Here is a 23,388-nt window from a genome sequence, read left to right as displayed (position 1 = left end):
TTCCACAATACTGTGTGTGGTTAGTCCCTACTTAATTATGTGCTGTATGAAAAAGTGCTTCCTATTTTTTTTACTTTCAACCATTCATCTGAAAATCTCATTAGGCTTCCCCTAATTCCTGTATTGTGAGAAATAACCAATCTTTTCCCAAGTGACTTTCTCYGTGCAGTAGAGGATTTTCTGATAGAGGCTGCTATCATGTTTCCTGCCAGTCATCAGTGTTGCAGGCTGACATCTCCATTGTATAAAAGTAGTTCCACATCTCTGTATGTCCCTGTTGCTTCCTGTAGTTCTGCAATATCTGTTTTCAGATGTGGTGGCCAGAATAGCACGTAGCACTGAAGACAAAGACAGTCAGCAAGGCAGGGCTTTCTGCARCAGTGTTTTCTACAGATGCTTTTTGCCTCATTCTCTAGCCCTTTCCTAACAATTCCCAATATTCTGCCTGCCTTTTTAGGATTAAATTCCCAGAGCACATACAGCATTCACTTTTTGGCCTGTTTTGCAGTGGGCGTTGCCTTTTGTGAGGTTTATTACCTTTAAGCCTCTTGCTGCATAGTGGAATTCACAACTCCCAGATAATGTAAGGGTAGAATTAGGTGCCTATAAAATTGGATTCACAAAAACCTGTATCTAAGTTAGCTGGCAGAGGGTACTGGTGAGAGAAGGGTGGCTCAGGTCTTGCTTTTTTCATTGCGAGAACTTACTTGCTTCCACTTAGCATGTGCCCCATCCCACAGAGTACCAACTTTTCCTTCTAAAAATAAAGGATGAGGCATTCCCTTTAAAACTGAGTAGGAGCTGATAGTCATGCTTGGGTGTCCCACGCCTTCAGCACTTACCTGTGATTCTTTAGCTCATTTTTTTCCTGAAATGAGATGAGAATTCACATTCCCTGGGCGAATGCATACTTTACACCTCTACACACAGGCTGTGCAGAAGAGCATCATGGTGGAGCAAAACAGGGGAGATCTCAGTGCATTGTGCTGAAGTTTCCAACTTGTGTCATATTATCAAACACCTGGAGGGCTGCTGGGTGAAGAAGAAAGCTATAACTCAAATGGATACAAGAATATTGTATCTCCCCCCATGTTTTGTGTCCCCAGAGGGGTTGCTCACACTTCAGGGGATAAGTGGATTAAAACCAGGAATAAAGCACATAGAGCTTGTGAATTTGAACTTCTGAAGATGCTGGCTGCTTGGAAAGAAGTGGAAATGTTGCCATTGACTCCATTAGAATCATGGTTTCATCATCCTCTGTTTTTGTCACATTTCACTTTATCAGTACTTGATTTTAAAAACTTTATCAAGGTATTGGGAAAATTTCAGTTTTCTAATGCTTGATTTTAGCTTTTCCTACTGAAAAAATCATTGAATGCTGTTAGTGGGCCATGCAATAAGATGTGTATCTTATAAATTTCCATACCTTTCATAGCCTTCGTCCATTTCCTCCGTACCAGACCAGGGAAAATAATGAAATATAAACCATTAGTCCATCAGGTTCTCCTTCCATCAAAAAGAAAAAGAGAATAGCAGTGTAACAAGTCATCTGTCCCTCATTCACCATTAATAGTTTTAGTGTGCCAGTAGTTTTGCCTTTTACCTTCTGTCTATTGCAAATGCAGCCTACTGCAGAAAGCTTGCCAAGAGCGGAGACTCTCTACTTTTACTTCAGCTTTTTTTCTCCGTCAGTTAGCCTTTACCTTTGTTCCAGTATTTGAAAGAYCTAATATTCTGACTAAGCTCAATATACAAACATATTTTTAGAGTTCCTCTTTATCTCTTTTACTTGTCTGTAGGGCCCTGCATCCACCCCCATTCAGCAAAAGCATGTGATAAAGTGCCCATGCGCTTTGCTGTACTGGGACCTGAACACCAAGTCCTCTTCTCAGTTTTGTTTCCCAAACATTTGAAATGCCAACGTCAGGACTAACTGCAAGATATTTTACTTATTTTCTACTGACTTTCATACCAATTGTTTTAGAAGTCAATGACCATAAGCCTAATATGTTTGTGCATTTGTTTATGTATGTTACTGACACTGGGATTTGAAACCCAATGATACTACAATTCTAAAATCCCCTTTTTCCTTGTTAARTAACTTGTATACTCAGATTATAATAATAGATTTCTGACCAGAAGCAGCTGTCTCTGTTATAAATCAAATCTTTGGCAAGTATTACCATTCAATATATGATGCAGAACTAGTCTTTTCCTAAAATCAGAAATAATTATGTAGTAATTATGGGGAATAATTACTGTTCTGTCTTGATTGGCACATCACCTATGCCTCATCAGAAATAGTGACAAACTGCAAATGAGAAATTCATATCCAGAGTCATTACAGACCTGAAGTTTTCATTTGAGACAATGCTGATCTTTTGTGTTGTTTTTTTTAACAATTATCAAAATGTTAAGTCAAATAACACGGGTTTTAAAAACTCGAATAACTTTTTCCCTAAAAGACATAATCCAGTACCACTTACTTTTTTAYTGTAAATGTCAGTCATCAATAGCCAAATTGGAATTAGAATAAAAACGGACTACTCTCCAGATACTTACTTAAAKTTACTGGAAAAAGTACTGACCAAGTTAAACACACAATAGAGGTGGTGGTTTGGGGGTACTGACTGATAGATGAATTTCTCATTTGTTCTTTAGGGCTCAGGGCAACATTTATACAGTTTTATTACTTTTTTTCTATGTTTTCCAATGAAACCCTCTGGGTTTCTTATCTATTGCTGTAACTGCTGTTACATGACAATTGCCTTATGTCTGTGGCTGGAGCTAGGTTTTCTATCAGCTGCAATAAAGTTTCCTCATTTAATTAATAAGCCTGGATAGGTAGGAAATGAAGTATTAGGAGCTGCAGATGAAGAAAAGTAAACAGTAAACTGGAATTTTTTGTATATTAGGATGGTTACAAAAAAAAAAAAAAAAGGATGATCTGTATTAGTATAGCCAGTTTAACTGGCATAACTGGTATTTGGGTTATGGCATGATTATTGCCTTGCAGACAGGGGACTTGGATATCATTCWGTCATCAGCAAAGTAGCTGCATTCTGTGCTCATCTCATCTCTGAAGCTGAAAGAAGAGCTGGCTATTAYCTTCAAGTGGGGTTATTAATAAGGGGAAGAATCATCCCCAATTACTGTGAAGCAAAATAYTTCAACATTTACATATCTGAGAGTTTAATGTTGATCTAGTCCTGCATGAGTTTTTAAGCTCAGCTGTATTCAGTTTTCAAAACATTCCTGCAGTGACAAATCTATGGGAACTTGCACCTATGCAAGTGTCATCTCCCCCTAGGTGCACTTCAGGGTCACAGAAATGTGTCAAATCCCATCCATGTGCTACCAGAGACTGATTCCCAGTGAGGTCCCTTCATGCTACAACAGCTACAACACAGGAACAGAGTCTCACGCTTAGGCTTTGTCAGGGAAGAAAGAAATTCTGACCTGTGAATACTGCCTATGTTCACAGTCCCCCCTTTATATATATATATATATGTAAACAAGAACCAGGCTGGGATTTTTTTTCTTTTTGAAAGAGCTAATTTCACTCTTTTTTTTTCTGTAACGAAGTATCAATCCTTCTGAAATTAATAATTTTCAAGTTTTGAGTATGAAGATCCTAAAATAAAAATCTGARCAACATAAAGGGGATGATTCAGTTAAACATGTTGGCAGTAACGAGGAGACAGGAGAAGTGCTGTCAGGGCTGTGRATCCATCCATCAACACAGATGCAAGGTTCTGACCTTGGCAGGTTCAGGAGGTAGAGACGTCAAACACAGTCTGCAGTCGATTGGAAACGTAGCTACCAGACAAAGAGAACTCAATAATTACACAGCTGTTTTAGTAGATTACGGATTTCCTAGAAAACAATATAACAGCGGTCTGTGAATGCAAAAGGGAAACTTTCTTCATTCAAAAACGTAATTCCTGAAAGTCATCAGGTATGGCCTCTGTAAATTTTTTATCTCTTTCCAAACCCATAGAGTCTGTAACCAACTGGTGTAGATTTTTCTTTAGCATTTATGCCCATTAATTAATGCTTGATTGATTTGCAGTGAAACTGCTGCAGAAAGGACTGCCTTAGACAGCCATATAAATATTAAATTAATTTCTTGTGAAGGATGGCTGCTATTACACTAAATATTAAATGRATTCATAATACTTGGACATTTGCTATAAATCGTTACTGGGACTGCATTCTAAAATTCCATTCCAAAGAGTACATCTTTTTTTTGTAATACTAAAGCCATGGAAAAAGACCGGTTGCTCTCAGGCAAATGTACAGCTTTGAAACACTGGCAACATTAATGCTTTCCCCCAGGACTAGGAGGAGTTTTAACTCAGTCCCATTTTACAGATGCGGGGAGGAGGCACGATGAGGTTGAGCTGCTGATCACAGAAGGTTCAAAACCAGTCTGTTTCTCATGAGAGACGTAGCAGTAGGTTATCAGCTCCTGGCAGTCTTCATTTTGCTGGAAGTACGCTGAGCAGCATCAGTAGAGGACCTGGCAATGAGATACCGAAAGAGGCGGAGAGCATTTCCCAGACTCCGTTAAAAGGAGAGAAAGCTGGACGCACCGAGGCACCCACACTGTTTAATATCAATTCACCTCTAAATATCTTGCCCAAGGCCATAACGGGAAGGATGGGACTCTTCAATTTTTGACTAGCAGGTCTAGGCTCAGCAATTGAAGTAAGTTACCTTGTTTCTTTAGGGAACACAGATTTTAATCTCAGAAGTGTTGTAAAATGCTCAGTTAACTAAAAAGAGGAGGCTAAAAATCAGTTCTTTGTGATTTTTCCTTTTGTTACAGAAGAACAAAGAAGACATTAGTATTTTCATTATAGCTCTTATTATCTGGGGGATAGTAGCTTGAGTGTAGAAATTTATGCTAGGAGTAACCTTGTAGGGTTGAAGCTGTTTTTATAATCAAAATCGAATGACTGTCAGAYTCAACTACTCTTTAATATACAGATGGGTGTGAATATATGTATTTCCCTCTTTCCAAAGATTTTTGCTTCCATGCCTTAAGTGATCTAAGATGTACAAGGTTTTTCTAATGAAAATTTGCCAAAGTATTTAAATCAGAAGCAAAAATTAGAAAAGCTGCTACCATATAGGAATATTAATTGTTCATTATACAGGGCTGTAGTTCCCATAGTTGCTTTGCATGTGCAAAGCTGCCAATTAAAGAGCCTCAGAGTGCTCACTGGTGCACAATAACCATTTCTCCTGAGCCCCACAGTGGCTGTTGTACTTCGTCGCTGCCCTTTAGACACCTTCAAATGCATATTGACACAGTATGCCAGGATCAGTAGAGGTATTGTTTCCCTGCGCCACAGGGAAAGGAGAGCTTTCCAATTTCGTGAGGAGCTTTAAAATTTGATATAATGTTGATACCAGCAGTATCCCTTAGTTAGGGAATGAGAGAAACACAGAAGTACACTTTAGGTGAATTCCTAGCACCTAGCACAGTTCTCACAAGGGTTCTTTTCCATCATCGAAAAAGGAGGTTTACAGAGGGGTTTGGTCTGCTTCTCTGTTGTTTCCAGAGGAATTAATTTAGGGATTTTTGACCTGATGGCGCGGTTTGGCTGGCCTCCCTTGGCTTTCATGGATTCTACTGGGATGAACATCATGTTGGCAGGACAGATCCATTCATCTGTGAAGTGACCCGTAAATGACAAACGTCTTTTAAGCAGAGCGTATGATTGAGRCCTGCAATGTACAGGAGGCTGGGATCTTGAGGCTTACTTCAGACTCCACTCTTCAAAAATCAGTSGATGTTGTCTCTGTAATAAAACTATGCTTCAGTTTTTCTTTTCCATGTCTTAACATCTTAGGTATCAGCTCTTTCACAAGTCTATGACAGCTAAAGAGAGCCAACAAGAGAACTTAGGGAGCAGAGTCATAAGATATTCCAAATACATTACAGTAAATCTGAGTGTCTTCCAAACACTTAGATTCATTTTATTGTAGTCTTTCTCCTATTCTTTAAAGCTGCTTTGAGAAATGACTTCAGTAATCAGCACATAAAATAGCATCATTTTAAATCTTATATGGACATTTTGTCTACACAATAAATAAACTACTGGCTTGTATTTCTAAGGAGTATTTCTGCTGGAAAATAGATATTTTCTGGCCCGYAAGTATTGTAGTTGCTGGATCTTTTTCCCTCTAGGGATCCCATTATAGAACAAATTATCAAATACAGCTAAACTTAACAGCCTTGAGTCTCTGAATATAGTCTTGGATAATGGTTTCAAGTTCTGATAGGAGAAAAAGAAATCTATCAGACTTTATGCAAAACTTCTTGTATGGTTAAAAGATGGAAAATATACTGCACAGCATTGTGGTTATGCTGGTTGCAACTCAAGCCCAGCATTGCACAGCACGTACCAGAAAATGGCCAGTTCCTGCACACAGTGCCTCCACCCAAAAACTTTCTAGCTGAAGGAGAAAATATTCTGTATTTGTGTGTGCTTGAGGTAAACATGTAGTAGGTTTTTTTACAACATTTTAAGGCATGTGAAATTGGATACATTCCTTTCAGCAACAAAATCTGATTTTTTTTGCATTAGTTGAAAGAGTGCTTTATCTTGTTTTCATTTGTCTGTAGCAGAAAACATTGTAAAATGCTGAAATTTCCCATTGTGTGCTGACATTGTACTTGCTGATTGTGAATTTTGTGGTCTATCTTCAAACGTCAAGATGATACTCTCCTGACCTTAACACTTCAGGAGAAATCACCCCCTTCAGGGAGACAGATGGGGGTAGGTACAACTGTAGGACTGCAAGACATGGCACGGGAGCACACTGGAGAGAGGGATCAAAATACCCTCTAGTGTCTCCGTTCTCCCTCTGGTAAATCAGCATCAGCTAGTAAATGAGGCTGTGACCATGAGTGGATCTCTTGCAATGGACCAAGATCTTTCCTCAGACCCTCATACTTCCCAGTGGAGGTTTTTCACCGCGGGGTCTGATTCGTCACTTTTAAGGAGCTCCTCTATTGAGGGACAGGGTCCTCCCAGAAAGAGAGAGGGCAACAGTCTGGTTGTCCACCTTCTCTGGATGGTGGATAGCACTTTTGCTATCCCACTGTAACAGTGCTGTTTCTTTCAAGAGGCTCATGATCACCACCAGCAGGAATTTGAGGGATTGTCTTTGTAATGCTATTGTTCTGCTGAACAAGTACAGCACTGCTGAGTGGGGAGGGATTTTCCTAGGATCTTAGTAATAAGGGCGCACATTCTGTGCTGCAGTTTAGGAGGTTTCTTGCTATGCACAGTGAGATTTTCCAGAAGCAAAGCAAAGAGGTTTGGGGTATCTGCTCACTCTCCGTGTTTCCTGTGGTTGCTTTCCAGAAGGAGAAGAAGAGTGGGCTGCTGAAACTTCTAGCAGGAGCATCAACGAAAAAAAAGTCACGCTCGCCACCATCAGTGTCCCCCACGCATGACGCCCAGGCAGCCATCGAAGGAGTCCTGCAAGGGGCAGTGGGACCCGAGCTCTCCTCCCTTTCCAGCCATGGCAGAGCTGGCTCGTGTCCAATAGAGAGTGAAATGCAGGGAGCCATGGGGTTGGAGCCTCTGCACAGGAAAACAGGCTCCTTGGATTTGAATTTCTCCATCCCTTCTCCTGCCAGACAGCCTCTCTCTTCCATGGCAGCTATCCGCCCAGAGCCCAAGCCTTTGCCCCGAGAAAGGTAAGCCCTGTGTCTCCTGAGGTCTCCTGCCTCCTCAGGCAGCGTTTGGAAGAAGGACGCGAGGTTAACTTGCGYGAGGGTTGCTGCCATTTTGCTGCTCTGTGGGTTGACCGTCAGTTGCTCAACTGTCTTTCAAGAAGAGGGGACTYGAGTGCTTCTGCCCATTGCAAACCATTTGACACACAGTGCAGCTCTAATGTTTGTCGATCAAACAAATGGCATTGCTGGGCAGCAGCTGTGCTTTCTCAGCCCRAAGAGTGTGGCTGCTGCTTGCAAATGCTGCTTTTTAAGTGAGATCCCTATGTTCCAATAAGCTCGTGGAGCAGCCGTGCAGTGCTCCCTGCTCGGGGATAGCAGGGAGATGTGTTTACTCATCRAGGCCCTTTCTGGCCTGCTCTGCATTACCAAGGGCTGTTTAAAATTCTTGTTTAGACTATGTCAGCCAGAGCTTTCTTCAGGGAACTGTTACCAAAAAAGTGTCTCATTTATAGAGAGGAATGTACCAATGATGCTAAGGTTCATTTTAACAGCCTGCTCTGCACCTTGATACCTTAGAATAAGTGACTTTGCAAATCCAAAGAGAGTAAAATAACAGTACCAGAAAAAAAGGGATAAACTGGCAAAGAGAGAGAACCGACTAGAAATAGTAGTACAAAAAAGAGCTAGGTTTCCATTTCCAGAGTCATATTGCAGTGACATGATGCTGTGGGAGTGCTTTCCACTCAAAAGGTGGCTAAGGATGATGTTAAGTAGTGCCTGCTACTGGAGGACATGGGGAAAAAAAAATCCGAGAGTTTTCGAAAAGCAATCTAGGGAACTATCTGGAGTTGATTTGTTAAGCAATTTTGAAACAGTTTTAAGTCCCAGAGCTTTGAAAGAAGCTGTTTTTGCTTGAATGTATGAAAGAAGATAAATGAAATAGGTTGGGCAAGTCATTCTGACCCTGAATCCACTCAGGAGAATRGAACAGCTAATGCAGGGCATAATAAGAAATGCTACAGGACAGGTCATACCTTGTACATGCTGTTTTATTGAATGCAGGTCAAAATTTGGTTGAGAAGGTAAAATACTGACACTGTAATATATTTAGACTTTTCTAAGGCACCTGACTTGTTAGTGCAACATGGGGTTTTTTGAGTAAAGTACAAAATTGACACACTTTATTAAGCAGATATAAATCTGATTCACTGCTTAGCTACAAATGTAATTATACATTAGGAATCACTGGCAAATGATTGTGTATGAAGTGTAGCTCAGCAAGAGATGGGTCTTGGATGCCCACTGTCCAACATAAAATCTCTGTTGATGCAGTACGGATGACAAGTCGGAGGTAGGTAATGAAGAGAGTAGATTCATTAGTACAAAGCTACTTCAGCAGGTTGGTAAGCAGCACATGGAGTAACAGTATGCTTCAGAAAAGCCGAATTTAGGCAAGATGGAGTGGGCTCAGAGAACCATCTTAAGAATGATGGAAGATTTAAAGCAATATACTTTTAGTGAGGCATGCAAAGAACTCGGTTTGTTATACCTATTAAAGAGCAGGTTTAGGAACAACTTGGTAACAGTCTGTGAGAGACTGCAGAAAGGACAGACATGGGAATATKTTTATGTTTAGAGTTCATGTTTTTCTGAAAGAAGTGCTGTAGTTCAAGTGCAGATACTGGGCTTGAAGCAGAAATAAATGCAGGCAAGTCCTTTAGCAATATAACATAGGCAGTGAGAGCAGACCATCATAGTAGTCTCTTATCCTTAGAATCCACGAAAGAGCAATTTAATAAAAAGAGAGAAAAACCAATTGTGCACTTAATTTGGTCTACATCAGTTTAGATTAATGTATAAGAAAAGATAAATCAATATAAACCAGATTTAGCACAAGTGTAACTAAATCAGTGGAATACTGCACCTTTAGTTAAATGTAACCATGAAAAGAAACCTGGAAACCCTGACACCTCTGGAGCTGGCTGTTCAGGCATTGCTTTCAAAGCCTTACTGCAGAGAAGTCTGGACACCTTTAATGTGACAGTGCTAGTCCCCTAGTCTACAAATTTCTCAGTTCACCTCAGGATGGTCCTGACAGTGAAACATTTAACTAATGATAGTATCAAGCAGGTGCAGGGAAACAGGATAGAACTGGAGAGACATGGGTTGGCGGTGGCTGCTCAGTGTTGTTAGAGTCATGAGTAAAGGGATTTAGACTTCTATAACTGTGTAAATACTGTAAACTGCAGTATACAGCGGTAAGGAGCTTATTCTCATTTTAAGCATTTTGATTCCTGAGTCTTAAATCTGAAAATAAGCTATAATTGAAGTAACCTTAATTATACACAGCAGGCAAGATTCTCTAATTGATTTATGAATTAACTTCCGTATCACTGGTATATCTGCATTCCTTAACTGTTCATACGGGTTTTTTATGCCCATAATGGGAAATATTAATTACCCTCATGTACTAGGAAGGATAATGCTTAGTCCTGGAATAATCTGAGCAGATACGTTAAACACTTGTCTCTTAGAAATTCATCCCACATCCATCTGTGCTCATTAAATCGTCAAATTGCTCAGAAGTACCAAATTATATTTTTTTTAAAACAAATTACAGTTTTCAAACCGCTTGTTCTTTTCACATCTGGCAATGGAGGAACTTGCATTCAAGATCTCTCAGCTCCATATTTTGCTTGTTTGCATTTTGGTGCATTTCATCTGCACAGTAGGAGCAATTCTGTGAAAAAGAAAAGGGAGGGGAGGGGAAAAAAAAGGTTAGATAAACAGATTCAGATGCTGGATGAAATTTCTAAAAGCTCCAAAGCATTTCAGTGCACTTAGCTGTACTTGGCTTTCTGTCTCCCAACGCCCATCTGTGCACATGGAGACAGAGCACTGAAAGGTTGGAAGAAGTAGCACATTCCTTAATATTTACAGCATTTGAAATGAGGCTCATACAGGCAGCAGAGCCTTGCTACTTCTCCCATAGAGGTTGGCTTGCAGCTCCAGCACTCGCCACATACAGGCTACTGATCAAAACCAAGCATTCATGCCACTAGCTGTATCAGAGGTGCATTAAAAGGCTCTAATTGCTTGCAGCTTCATGYTCACGATTTAACAGAAGAATTACCTATTCCGCTGCCGGAAAGAAGCACAGCCCTTTGTGGGAATGGCAGTCCATCAGAAAGGAAGGCAAACTTCGCTTTCTCAGAGACTCTGCTCACTTTTATACTCTCCAACTTTTTGTGAGTGGTGAGAGCAAGGAAAACAATTATTTTATCTTATCGTATTTCGTATTTCTAAAACCTATTCCAGACTCTATTTTCATTAGGGTGACAAAAAAATGGTCCTAGTCCTCCTGTCACTTAGGCTGGGTGTTTCCCCAGTTTTCTGGGACAGCTAGCATCCATCCCTACCTTCTGGGTGTAGTTTCCAAAGGTACATTTATAAAGCCACCTTCCTTCAGCTACTCACTGCCATAACTCATACAGCAGTTCAAGCAGCAGAGCAGAGGAAATTCCTAGGTAGTGCTCTCGTCACTTTGTGTTGCAACGATTGACTGTCAAGTGAACACCCCGCCAGGCTGCCTGTGCTCCATATACTTTTTTTCCAGCTACTGCTCCGTCCATTTCCTACTGGTGCAAGAAACAGGGTCAGTACAGCCTGTCCTGCACTGTAATACCCGGTAGTGATGCAGGGTCTGAGCCTACAGGCTGGCCCCCATCCYGCTGGCACTACTGCTTACATGGAAGAGGGATATGCAGTCTGCTTAACTGCAGCAAAATACTTTTCCTTGCCACCTCCTTCAAGAAAATATGCCTGTACATTAAGCAAAATAGGCGCGCTGAATGGTGTGTGTGTGTGTGTATGTGTATGTGAGTGAGTCATGTTCCCCTTGCTGGCTGGCACTGTTCCCAGATGCAAACCTGAGTAAAACATGTCACGCATTGTTGACTCTTTTATAGTAACTGGCACTAATTCTGCCATGTTATATTCTGATAAAGCAGTTATATTCAGACTTACTGTCACGACTGGTATACCTGTGCAGTATTTTTGTGCTTTTCATGGAGCCTTCAGGCAAGTTGTAATCACAACAGCGCTGCAGAACAAGATCGGAGGAGCGGCTTTGCGCTTTAAAGCACACCTTGCCATGAGTTGCCCTGTATACTTCCTGCAAATCACTGCCACATTWGAAACTGAGCTCCCACTTCAAGGAAGCGTTCAACCATGTGCTTCACGCCCATTGACTTCAATTTTGCCATGTACGTATATCTTCTTTGCCAAATGGGAAAGTGAAGAAAGGTTTTTTTTCATTCCCAGAAAGTGGTACTAGAGGAATGACCCCAGGAGCATGTTCTGCCTGAAAAGTGACATGTATGCACACGGTTAAGTGCTTCTCTGGCCAGGGATACCTAATTGAGAAACTAGAAATAACCATCTCAGAAATTCARTCCTGCAGTATTTCCAGCAGAAGAGTAAAAGACCAACTGAGATCTGTTCTTCTAAGGCTGCTGGTTCAGACACAGTAATATGGAAAGTGGTGAAGCAGCTTTTGGCTGTTGGTGTACAAAGGAACTTTGCAGGTCTCTGCAATCTGCTAATGAAAAGATAGTGAAGTACAGYTCCACTGATTAGCAAGAGCAGTGGGATAGATGCTTTATTTTCACTTAGTAAGTGTCCCCCCACAAAACTAACTTGGCATCCATGACACACAAGTGACCTGTTTGTTCTGCCTGAAATCCTTGCTCCCTTAGTGCAGAATACTTTTACAAACAGAAACTTGCATTAAGCTTCCAAAGTCAAGCACGTGGAAGACAAAATGTGTCCAGATTGGAGGTTAGCCCTGCAGTCCTAATTTGCCTCATTGTGCCTCTATTTTCCTAAGTCTCTYTGGCTCCATCAGTGCCCTGGACGCACGTATTCACTCAAAGAAGCAAATATTCAGTATTTTGTTTTTTCCCTCAGTATCCGGACTGGAGCCCAGTCCTTAATTACTGATCAGTTCTGATCAATGCTGTTCAGTGTCTACTATCTCTGCATGAATGTGTTGGGTCTTCCCGTTTTCACCCTAATCCCATTTATTCCTCAGCTCCCAGGTTTTCTCCTTCAGTTCATCCAGTGTCAACCTCCCTCCATCCCCTSCCGTACCTTCTCTCACTCTCTAACTCCCTGAAGTTTCTCTTCGCAGGCAAACCCAGTCCCCTGGCCTTGCTGATATCACTCACAGCCTTCCCTAGTGTATCTTCTCTCGGTCACAGAGGACCCTCCCCAGGTCAGCTCCCCATCCCAGTCCCCTTGGGCTGCTCTTCCCATCTGGCTTCTTCCCCTACACTCCTACTGTGGCTCTCACCTTCTCTGTGYCAGTGGTTTCATCCTTCACTTCAGCAAAAGTGCCCAGCCAGGGGTGCCATCGCAGTTGGCCCCAAGGAAGTCCAGCATCAAGTCTGTACCYCGAGAGAAAAAGGGGAGAGGAGCCCAATGCTGGGAAAGGAATAAAAATGCRACCTCTGAGGTTCTGCAGGAGCTAGGACATCTTGGAGCATGAATCAACAGAGATTTTACCCTCACTGTTCCTGCAAATCTTTCCTAAGGATCTCCCTTTTTGTGATGTTTTGAAAGATTTTAACCTGGCCAAGAGTGGGTAGTTTTTCAAAGGAAGAGCATCCTTGACAGACCAACTGGGCCACAGACCATGTCTTTGCTGCAGAGCTTGGAGACTCRAGAGCAGTTTGTGGAAGCCCTCACCCCTGTCCAGTTAGCACTGCAAAAACACCCTCATGTTATTCCCAGGAGTGATGAAACAATTTGGACTGCATGTGGGCTCCTCAGCCTGATACAGTGAACTGAAATGGAGAGTTTTGTCCAATACGGGTAACAATTGGGAAAATTATGACTCAGTGAAAGTATGCAATTACAACAGAAAATACCAAACACCCTTAATAATAGGCAGAGCTGCTTGCCACACCTGTAACTGTGGTCATTACATAGCCACTTAGCATTTTAAAAAGCTGGTAATTTAGAGGTGTAATGTGACATGGAAAAAATCAACATTCTTCTGAGATCCATGCAAGATGCCAGAAAGCAGTCGGTTGTAAAAAAAAAAAAGCTATTTTATGGTATTTTCTCAAAGAATAAGGGACCAAAAGGGAAATGAGAAAAGGGGATATAAATAGAAGTGTATAGGACTGCCTTTTGGGGAGTGAAGAGGATGTATGGGAGGGAAGAGAAAAGAGATCTTTTCTGCCAAAAATGTGGCTAATATATGTATTTGCCATTAAGTTCCAGAGAAAAAACTAGGTTGAAATGCCACCTGGAGGTTTCCAGTATCATCACATGCTCTGACAGGAGCGATTTATGGTGCCTGCCAGTCCCTTGCTGGCAGCAGCGCTGTGTGATCATTTATTCTGTATGTTGCAACCTTGATTGCTGTGGCTCTTCTGGGCTGTGCTCCCAAACAGTCTCAAGGGGAAAAAAATGCAAGCATCTTTTTCTGTCTCTCTTGGAAGATTTTGTAGCTGATSTGCAAGGTCTTTTATATCTAAGATTTCATTTTTTCCATCAAAAATACTTCAGCATTATCATATGAGGTACTATAGTTAATTAAAACTAAACCCTAACATTCTGGGTTTCCTTAAATGGAAAAAAGTACTTCATTTTTAAATACAGTGACTAAGATTTATTTTTTAAAAAAATCTCTAAGGAAATGCTCTGTAGAATCCATTTGATGAAGATGGGCACATTCTTACTGAGCATGCTCACTTCTCTGCTAATGTGAACCATTTAGGGACTAGCAACTCATCACTAGTAAGTTGCAATCTATCTTTAGAAGTATGGTTTTGTACAGGATTCCCAGGTGGGTTTGGAGGGTGACCTTACACAAGTTCCTTGTGGCTGTATTTCTGTTTCCTTAGCTGTCAAAAAGGCCTGTCAGTCCCTCCACAGGACTTGGCTGCTGCTGAGGTTCGATCTTTTGTTTCCTCAAAGCCCTCAGAGATCCTGGAGCAGAGCTCTGATATGCTGTGATTGTATATACAGTTGTGAGATCTGAAACTTGGCATCATCTTAACTTAAATTTTTCCACTCTGATAATTTAATTAATCAACACTGAAGCAGAGTGTTTGAAATAATGTGTGCATTCATTTGCATAATGGCTGTAATTGGCAAAGCTTCCTAATGTAAGTGTAGCAGTTCCACAGATGATAGTGAGATAGACCATTTTCCTGCAGGCAGCCAACAGCACACATTTCAACTTCAATTATTTGCATTTCCACAGAGGAAGACACTGACAACTAGATCTGTGGGCCAAGGGACAGAGATGACCAACAGATTTTTGATGGYTCTTGAATACCTATATTCTCTACATGACTGTGTTGCCATGTCAAGATAAAAAGGCTGTCATCAGGTTTTACAGCAGAACCTACAATCCAAATGGAGTTGAATGTGTTTCCAAGTAACAGGATGTTTGGCCATGGAGATCTCCTTTAGCCAAATCTAGTGTTTTCACGGTCACGTCAAAGTGGAGTCTCTAGTTTCAGAACAGCAATCACTAGGTACCAAAGCCATATCTGCACAGAAGGAGCCCCTTGCTTTGGTACCATCCTGGGAATGGCCTCAGGGAATGCTCCAGACCTGTCAGTGCACATTGAAGTTAGGCCTGAAAGGCAGAATATTATTTTAAATAAATATTTGCCTTTTAGAAAACATGAATGGGGCATCTGTGGCCATGCAGTGGTTGTGGAGGTATTAATCCTCAGGAGATGAACTTTGGATAATCAATTGGCATCTTTTGACTATCTTACTCTATTCATTACTTCGCAATTAGCAGGGCAGTTATTAAGTGTTAAACAAATGCCAGATGACTGCGGAAGTACCTGCGCTTAGGAAGAAGATGAGTGTACTAGAAATACATTCTCTGCTCTGGGCACAAGAAAAGGGCCCAGTCTGTGTTCTCAGGAGGATAATGTCTGGTGATGAGCCTGCGTGCAGAATCGCCATCTCAGGATCAGAGCCATCRTTACTTCTTTAAATTGAAGTGACACTTGAAAAGTAAGTACCTAGAGAGCCCTGTGAATGGTTCAGGACTGGGGCTCCCTCTTCGTTTGGAGAGTGCTTAGAAAGTCATTTGATATCTCTGTATTTTAGCTTGTCTTCCAGGTTTGAGGGACCCAAAGTGCATTCACAGGATGCATAAAAAGAAAAATGTGAACTGTTTTCACTGATCTTTGGTGATATCAAAGGCAATTTGTCACTGCACTGCAAATTCCGTTTTTAGGTGCAGCAGATGCAGTGATGAATGAAACATGTTACAGTAGAGGCAGATACAGTGCTAGGAGGAAGCAGCAGTGTCCCTCATGCTGGCTCCTGAAGGCCTTCAGAAGTAGAGACGGCCGTCACTAGTTCAGAGATTTAACAATACCTGCCTGCTTTTAAAGTCCAGCCTTAAAGTATATCCCAGTGCGGTCTCCGGTCAAGCTGGACAGAAATCCTCCCATGATACTGACTTTTAGTAGGAAATGTATCTTACTCAGATGCAACTGTTTTGTGAAAATGCAGCTTACTGATGTTTCAGCAAGTATTTTTCCCAAGATTTCTCCTTCACAGGAAGGGGGGGGGAGGTGAGATGATTGTTTCTGGCTTGAAACAAAGCCATTTTTTTAATAAATAAAAATGTTCCCATGTTCTGAATTTCGTCCCATATGAGCTCTGAGCCAGCAGGAGACTATGTGGCAACCTGACTGAGAAAGCAGCCTGCCTCCGAGCTGCAAAGCACGCAGCAAACCTGCACAAGTGTTTGAAACAGGAGAGGAGGAGGAAACCTGCCTCCTCTTTTTTTCCAGGAGCAGGCTTACTTGATGTGGGATTCTAGGCAGCTGCCGATGCTGACACTTCATTAGCGCTCCTGGGGAAAGTAGCAAAGAGTGTGAAAGCAGAGCTGGCTTTTAGGTCTTACTTACAGGTCAGCACTAAAAATAGGAAAATTATCTGAGTAGTCAAAATTGGCTTGCAACTGCCATGCTGTGCAGTCACTAAGGTACCTTCAGTAGGATTTTGGGGACAGTCTCCCTTTTCAACAGCCAGCCGGTCCTCTTACATAGCACTTCAAATCCAACCAGGGAGTGTCAGAAAGGCCAATGTAACACAGAATCACAAAATCACAGAACAGTTGTGGATGAAAGAGGCCTCTGGAGATCATCTGCTCAAGCAGGGTCATCTAGAGCAGGTTGTCCAGGACCATGTCCAGACAAGTTTTGAATATCTCCAAGGATGGAGACTTCACAATCTCTCTGAGCAACCTGTTGCAGTTTGACCTCCCTTATGGTAAAGAAGAGTTTTCTTATGTTCAAGTAGAATTTCTTATATTTCAGTTTGTGCCCGCTGCCTCTTGTCCTGTCACGGGGCACCACTGGGAGGTGTCTGGCCCATCCAGAACCAACAGGGGAGGCCAAAAAGCGAGCCTGGCTGAATCTGCACAGCCTTGTTGTGCCAGCGCTCACACTGGACAGCCTGATTTGCATCTGACATGCTCTTTGTACTTTTGTTTCCAAAGGTACCGTGTTGTGGTTCCCTACCCGCCGCAGAGCGAGGCYGAGATCGAACTGAAAGAAGGTGACATTGTGTTTGTGCACAAGAAAAGGGAGGACGGCTGGTATAAAGGGACATTACAGAGGAACGGCAGGACGGGCCTCTTCCCCGGGAGCTTYGTGGAGAGCTTCTGAGGACCAGTCGTGACTCTCTGAACTGGCGGGGCTTTCAGGGGAAATCCCATAGCACAAGAAGAGACAGCAAAGGGAAACTTGACTGATAACCACTGCCATTTTTATTTCCAAAGACTCCCCCAGGCTCTTCAGTCTACAGCTTTGGAGACACAGTGGCCCGCTGTGCTTCTGAAACCGCGTGCGGTGCATACAGTGGTATGTTGAAGTAGTGCCTTCCACCTGGAATCACGGACTGAAAGGACACCCATTTGGACTGTACGTAACCTAAACTCCAGCTGTTAACCCTTTGTGTAAATTATAGAGAAAATATCTTTAAAAAGATTAAGAGAAAAGTTGTTATATTGCTGTAACTTATTTGTCAGAGCTGCAGTGTTCTTATTACTGGCCTATGCAAGACGGATTTGAGAGTTTAAGGAGGTGTGCTAGGAAGCTCTTAAACTGGGAGGTAAAAAGAGGGAGGAGAGGGTGGAGAAAAACCCAGGTAGATTTGTGCGTTGTCATTCAAGAAATAATGAAGAGTCCAAAATGTTAATGTCATGCTTTCTATATACCTCAAAGATATGCTGCGTAAGTTTGTCAGTAAACGTGTTAGTGCTCAGAGTCCCATATCATCCGGTGTCCCAGTGTTATCACTGGGAAGATCCTGGAGGAGGTTCGGCTCCACCATTCAACTGTGGTTATTTGAGCAGAATCCCTTTTGCCTGTCTTTTGCCCTTATTATATGCAGCATGGATTTTTGTCCTTCAGTATCACTTTCCATTGCTTTTTTGTATGACGTACCTTTTTACTGTAAGAATTGTTATACTTTATATATATTCCTAATAGATCAGACATTTCCTCTTTTTCATACATCTGGTGCTATTTTTTTTAATTGTTAAAGATTTGGTTAGGTTAAGCAGAGAGGCTGCAGCAAGATGTGCATTTAATATATGAAATTAGAAATGCAGCTGAAGATCAAGATCAGACTGTTTGGTTCATGTTTCGTAGAGAAAAAAAGAAAACAACTGCTTGGTCACTGCTAAATATACCTGAAGGAGCATGCATGTGCAATAAGCACATACTCACACTCTCGTGTGTATTTATAGTGTCTGTCGACCTACGCTAGAGCACAGCATTCTGTCTAGAGAGTGATAATTACGCCAGAATTGGAAGTAATTCCCAGAGGAGTCATTTTAATTGACTTTTTCATGGCAATGAGAAGAACACTGCAGGTTCTAGCACACACAGGGACTGTGGACATTTCCTCTGTAATTGCATCACAGAAACGAGAGCTGATCTGCAACAGCTGTAATTATCATTATCGAAATGTGATTTCTCACTGTAGAAATGTACAGTTCTGGAGACTGTTCCATTTCTTAACATGGTCAAGCTACAATACAAAACGTATCAGGCAATACAAGCTTCCATCTACCAGGGACTTAAAGGTGCAATAAATGTAAAGCAAGTTTAGTCAGTTTTTCATATCAAGCAGAATAAGAAAAAATCAATAGCGCAATTGTGAGAGTATTTAAGAAGAAATCAATTCTTGACGAATGAAACGTGATGAAAGAGTTTTCTTAGCTGTATCTGTACCTTGCCTTTCCCAGCGGCTGGCCGTTTGCCAAAGCCAACATGTGGCGGTGGTTTAAAAGCGTGTCGGMGGCACTGTAACCTGGAGATGATCCTATTAGAAGGAAGAGGCCCAGTGGGTGAACATCGTTACTGCGTTACCAGTGTTGCATATGCGAAGGTGTGAGTTTTGTTCTCATTCGAGCCGTGTATACTAGGACATGTCAAAGCACATAGAAGTGAATGTTCCTACTTAAGTTCAGCTCTGTGACTTTGTTCTCTATAAAATAAGTTTCTTCTTGCTGTCACATGTAACAAACAGATTCCAGAAACACAGTCCATGGCCAAGTATAGCACCTTCGAACAGGGAGGCATTATTTTCAGGGTGTTTCTTTTTATATTTAACGTTGCTGCATTTGTTCATATTCCAGATTGCAATGAGTCAGCCACTAAAAAGTTTAGTTACTGTTGAGAGGAAATTGCCTTTTTATAACCAATAAGAGAYTGAAGAGACGTCTTCTGCAATGACTGGTTTGAGAATAGAGCCATATCTGTCTAGTGATTTGGTCCACATCAGAATTGCTATCACCGCACCTCAAGCAGTAAACTGCACAGTTAGCAAGTTAGCAAAGCCAAAATGCGTGTTACTGATTCCAATAAAAATCCTGGGTTAGATCTGTCAGAGACGAGGAGATTTTTCTGACAATTTACAGTGGTTAAAGTTCTCTTAAAATTCTGTTCCGTGAGTGTATTTACTACACTCAGAAAAATGAAACGGGATGACGGCTTGGTTGCTGCCTATTGCGTTTAGCCAGATCTAAAAGGGTTCCAGATTTCCACGTTTTAATGCTTTACTCTAAGGGGACGGAAGTTGGTATATGAGAAGATAAAGGAAAACAAACAGATGCTGTGTCACGAAATCAGTGTTTTAATGTAAATTTTGCAGGGAGGATATTTGGTTTTTAATAGACAACAACCTTTCCTGTCACACCTCCTGCAAGGAAAAATCTGTTGCAGGGGGCTCTGGTTTGGTAACAGCTGTTTCTGGCCCCTGTTTCCTGCTTATCGTAACAGCTTGGGTTATTGAGTAATCTTCTCGGACAAATCACTTCCACGCAAGGAGCGCGCGTGCAGATCAGTGATACAAGAAAGCGACCTGGTGCCGTTTGGAAGGTCTTGCACTCAGAGACGTCTGACTTGTACTGTGGTCTGATTTTTACCTGTCATACAAAGGAAATGGGGATGAGGGGGCGTTTTCATCTCCTACCACAGAGCGGGGGAAAAAAGAGGAAAGTAGCCTTCTGGCAGCCTCCACTTGTAAAATGCCGGGTTTGTTCTGGAAATGGCTTCAAGTAATTGAAGAATTCCTTTGAACTTTGCACAGCTCAGAAAATGTTTTTGTTAAACATGAATGTTAACGTGATTTAGGAAATGTTGGCGGATATGAGTACAAATGAACTACAATGACTGTGTTTCTGATTCTTTAAATAAAATAAACATTAAGGTAACTTGATTGAGGTTTCCGTCTTTAGTGATGGCAAAGTGGCTAAATGATATAAGTGCCTCGGAGATTCCCAAGGAAAATAAGATAAAAGCTCTCTCCAAACTCTGTTCCTTCTGAGCAAACTGTATTTCCTTTGCATTCAGTCATAGTTCTCACATAAATATGACACGTAAAGGTAAGAGATGCCTGATCATATGACAGAATCTGTTTCTGCATTTTCTTTTCACAGTTCTGTGTTTTTTCAAAATCTTGAGAATTTTTTGGCCTGCTGTTCTGCACCTAAGAGAGAAACAGGCATAATGTCYTTTGGGGCGGTTCATCCTCCACAGACTTGTCACTGGCATCTGGGACATTGGTTTTCCCTTTTTTTCCCACGAGGGACTTGCTGGGATTCCCTGCTCCTTTCCGAAAAAGACCTGTGCTGTCTCAAAGGGCAARTATGGGACCTGCTTGCAGACAAGACTCCAAATGGGGAACACAAATGTCTAGCCCAGATGAAGGCACTTAGGTGCTCCTAAATATTTTTTGAGGTGTAATGCTGACTAGCAGCCTGCACAGAGCGGTTCTCAGGAGATCCTGCTGCCAAACTGAATAGCCTGTGAAAGTTGCATGAAATGCCTAACTTACGCTTGGAGAAAAGTGATGCAGGTTTGCAGGTCCAGAGAAAGAGAGCAGGAGCAGCAGGCCAAAGAGAGGGACTAAGGCGCAGAGGTGCCCTCTCCTCAGGAAGCACCTGTCCAGTGGCTCTTGATCCTGGTTGCTCCCAGTGGCTGGAGTGTCCCCGCTCCCTGGTCCCTGCCCCACAGGTAGCTGAGAGCTGAAGGAGACAGCACCAGACCCACAGCCTGGAGGATGCGATTATGGTACAAAGCTGGGAGGGGATGTGGCAACGCAAGTGGTTTAAAGGAAAACATCAGCTGCATCACCATGCTGCAACCTCTGATCCTCTCAGGGGGCTTTTAAGTGTCCCCTGGCTGCCCCATCCGRCGAGTGGAGCAGTGCAAACTGCAACGTGGAGAAGCACGGCAGCTCTTCCCAAGCTGGTTGGGAGCGGCGGTCTCCTCCCCGCTTGGCCAGTGCTGCTCCTTGCAGGCAGCCCAGCCGCTCACCAGCTGCCCTGCCAGCACGTCCCACGCGCCTCACCCAGCCCGCGCCCCGCATGGAGCGCTTGGCCTCTGCTCCAGCGCCCGATAGGAATTCCAGGCATGTTTAAAAGAAAAATAATCATCATAAAATTGTTACGCGGCTTGACTGTTCCTGAATGCTTGTGGAGAGCAGAACCACCTGGACAACATCTGCAGGGGTTTCCTGGCTCCCAAAGCTCTTCCTGACATCAGCAGCTCCTTACAACACGGTGAAACTGGCAGATATAAGGCTTGGTGAGCCCAWGCCAAACCAAATAAATGAGCTGTACTAGCAGGCAAGCCAAGAGGTGATATAGTTTGGAGAAGGTCCTGTCCTCACATCGCAGCCTTTCATGTAGCAAAAAAAAAAAAAAAGAAAGAAAGAAAGAAAAAGAAACTTTCCAAGCTGTCACAGATGTATTTCCATTTACCAGGGACTGGCGGGGGATGTGCTCGGGCGGGGGCAGCCCCATCTTCGGTCCCCTCGGTGCCCGGTCCCCATCACCTCTTGTCCGTAACGGGGCCCCACCACTGCAACGGGGGAGCTGCTGAGTCTGGGGCAAGGCAAGGCCAGAAGTCGTCTGGGCAGAGTATCGACAAGAGTCAGGACACGAGCGGGTGGGCTACTGCTGTGGTGACGTCCAGGCCCGCTGACCACAGAGGCATCACAGGTTGCCCGGTGGGGTAAACTGCAGTGCGGTGTCACCGCCTGAAGACTGTGAACCGCTCCCCCTTTTTTACAGGTATAGCCCCGTCACAGGTGAGCCCTTCCCAAAAACACTTTCCGTGCTTCTTTACTCCTTCTACCTCATTGGGACCCCACAGCCGCATAAGAGGACAACCGGCATCCCACGGACTTGGCAAGGAAGCCAGCGAAAGGTATTTTYGACACAGATGGGTCTTTCACTTTTTTTTTTTTTTTTGCTGCTGCAGTCGGTTGTCACCACATAGGCAGTCCAAAGCAGCGGAGGAACTTGACTAGCAAAACACATGTTCATCCGCTTGTGAAGGATTTTTGACAATTTTAATGCTGCTGATGGCCAGCTCGGACATGACACGGCATTTAAAAAGTCCAGTGAAACAACCATGCATGCAGCAGTGTGAGCTCTGCACTCTCCTGCGTGTGCGTGTGCGAGGGTGCATAAGTCACTGCTGCCCCACTCCAGCGCGCCGCTAAAACCTGGGGGTCCTCAGGCTGCTGGACTGTTGCAATGTGGCTACAGGGGTGCTTGCAGCCCCATCCTGCTGCCCTCGTGCTGGGGGCAAGAGGGGACCCACAGGGCTGCCCACAAGCCCGGGGTGGTGACTTGGGAAGCGGCAAGTGCCACCTGGCAGTGCATTAATGGAGCACAGCAGTAGGGACTGACRGGGGCAGAGGAGCCCATGTGCACTGCCAGCCGCCCTCTAGTTTTCAGGCAATGTGCCTGAGTCTCTCTTCCTCGCCATCAGCAGCCTCCTGGTTTCCACCCCCAGGCGATGGAGCCGCAGTGCCTGGACCCCTCTCCAGGCTGGCAGGTTGCACCCTGGTGCTCCTGGGTCTCAGCACGCCGGAAACACGGGCTTGATTTAGGTATCTTCCCACCTCACTTTGCAGAGGGCACTTTGGTGTGACATCTAGGGAGCTTTGAGGATGAAGGACAAACCACGAGGTGAAYGTTAAACATCTAGAAAAGTATTTAGTGGGCAAGTGTGAGTGCGAGGCAATGCCGTGCAGCGTGGGGCAGGCAGGGTGGCCGTCTGGTGCCTAACCTCTGTCTCGGCCACCACTGAGATAAAAACGGACGTGCCCTGGGC

At 43.2% G+C, this 23,388-nt stretch overlaps 1 protein-coding gene across 1 annotated transcript in view; it reads left to right on the top strand.

The window, feature by feature from the left end:
* The window catches only part of SH3RF3 (SH3 domain containing ring finger 3), a 97,759-nt gene extending 77,280 nt beyond the window's left edge, over positions 1-20,479 (top strand). The window contains exons 11-12 of the mRNA XM_085320838.1: positions 7,383-7,720; positions 17,250-20,479. Coding sequence (XP_085176964.1) covers positions 7,383-7,720; positions 17,250-17,418 — 507 coding nt within the window. The 3' untranslated portion in view covers positions 17,419-20,479. The remainder of the gene's footprint in view (positions 1-7,382; positions 7,721-17,249) is intronic.
* Positions 20,480-23,388: the final 2,909 nt, after the last annotated feature.

The sequence above is a fragment of the Rhea americana genome, unplaced genomic scaffold (assembly GCF_003343005.1).
Source record: "Rhea americana isolate MKP2758 unplaced genomic scaffold, rheAme1 scaffold_66, whole genome shotgun sequence".
Taxonomy (NCBI): domain Eukaryota; kingdom Metazoa; phylum Chordata; class Aves; order Rheiformes; family Rheidae; genus Rhea; species Rhea americana.
The sequence above is the reverse complement of the archived record's forward strand: the minus strand, read 5'-3'. Positions and strand labels throughout refer to the sequence as shown.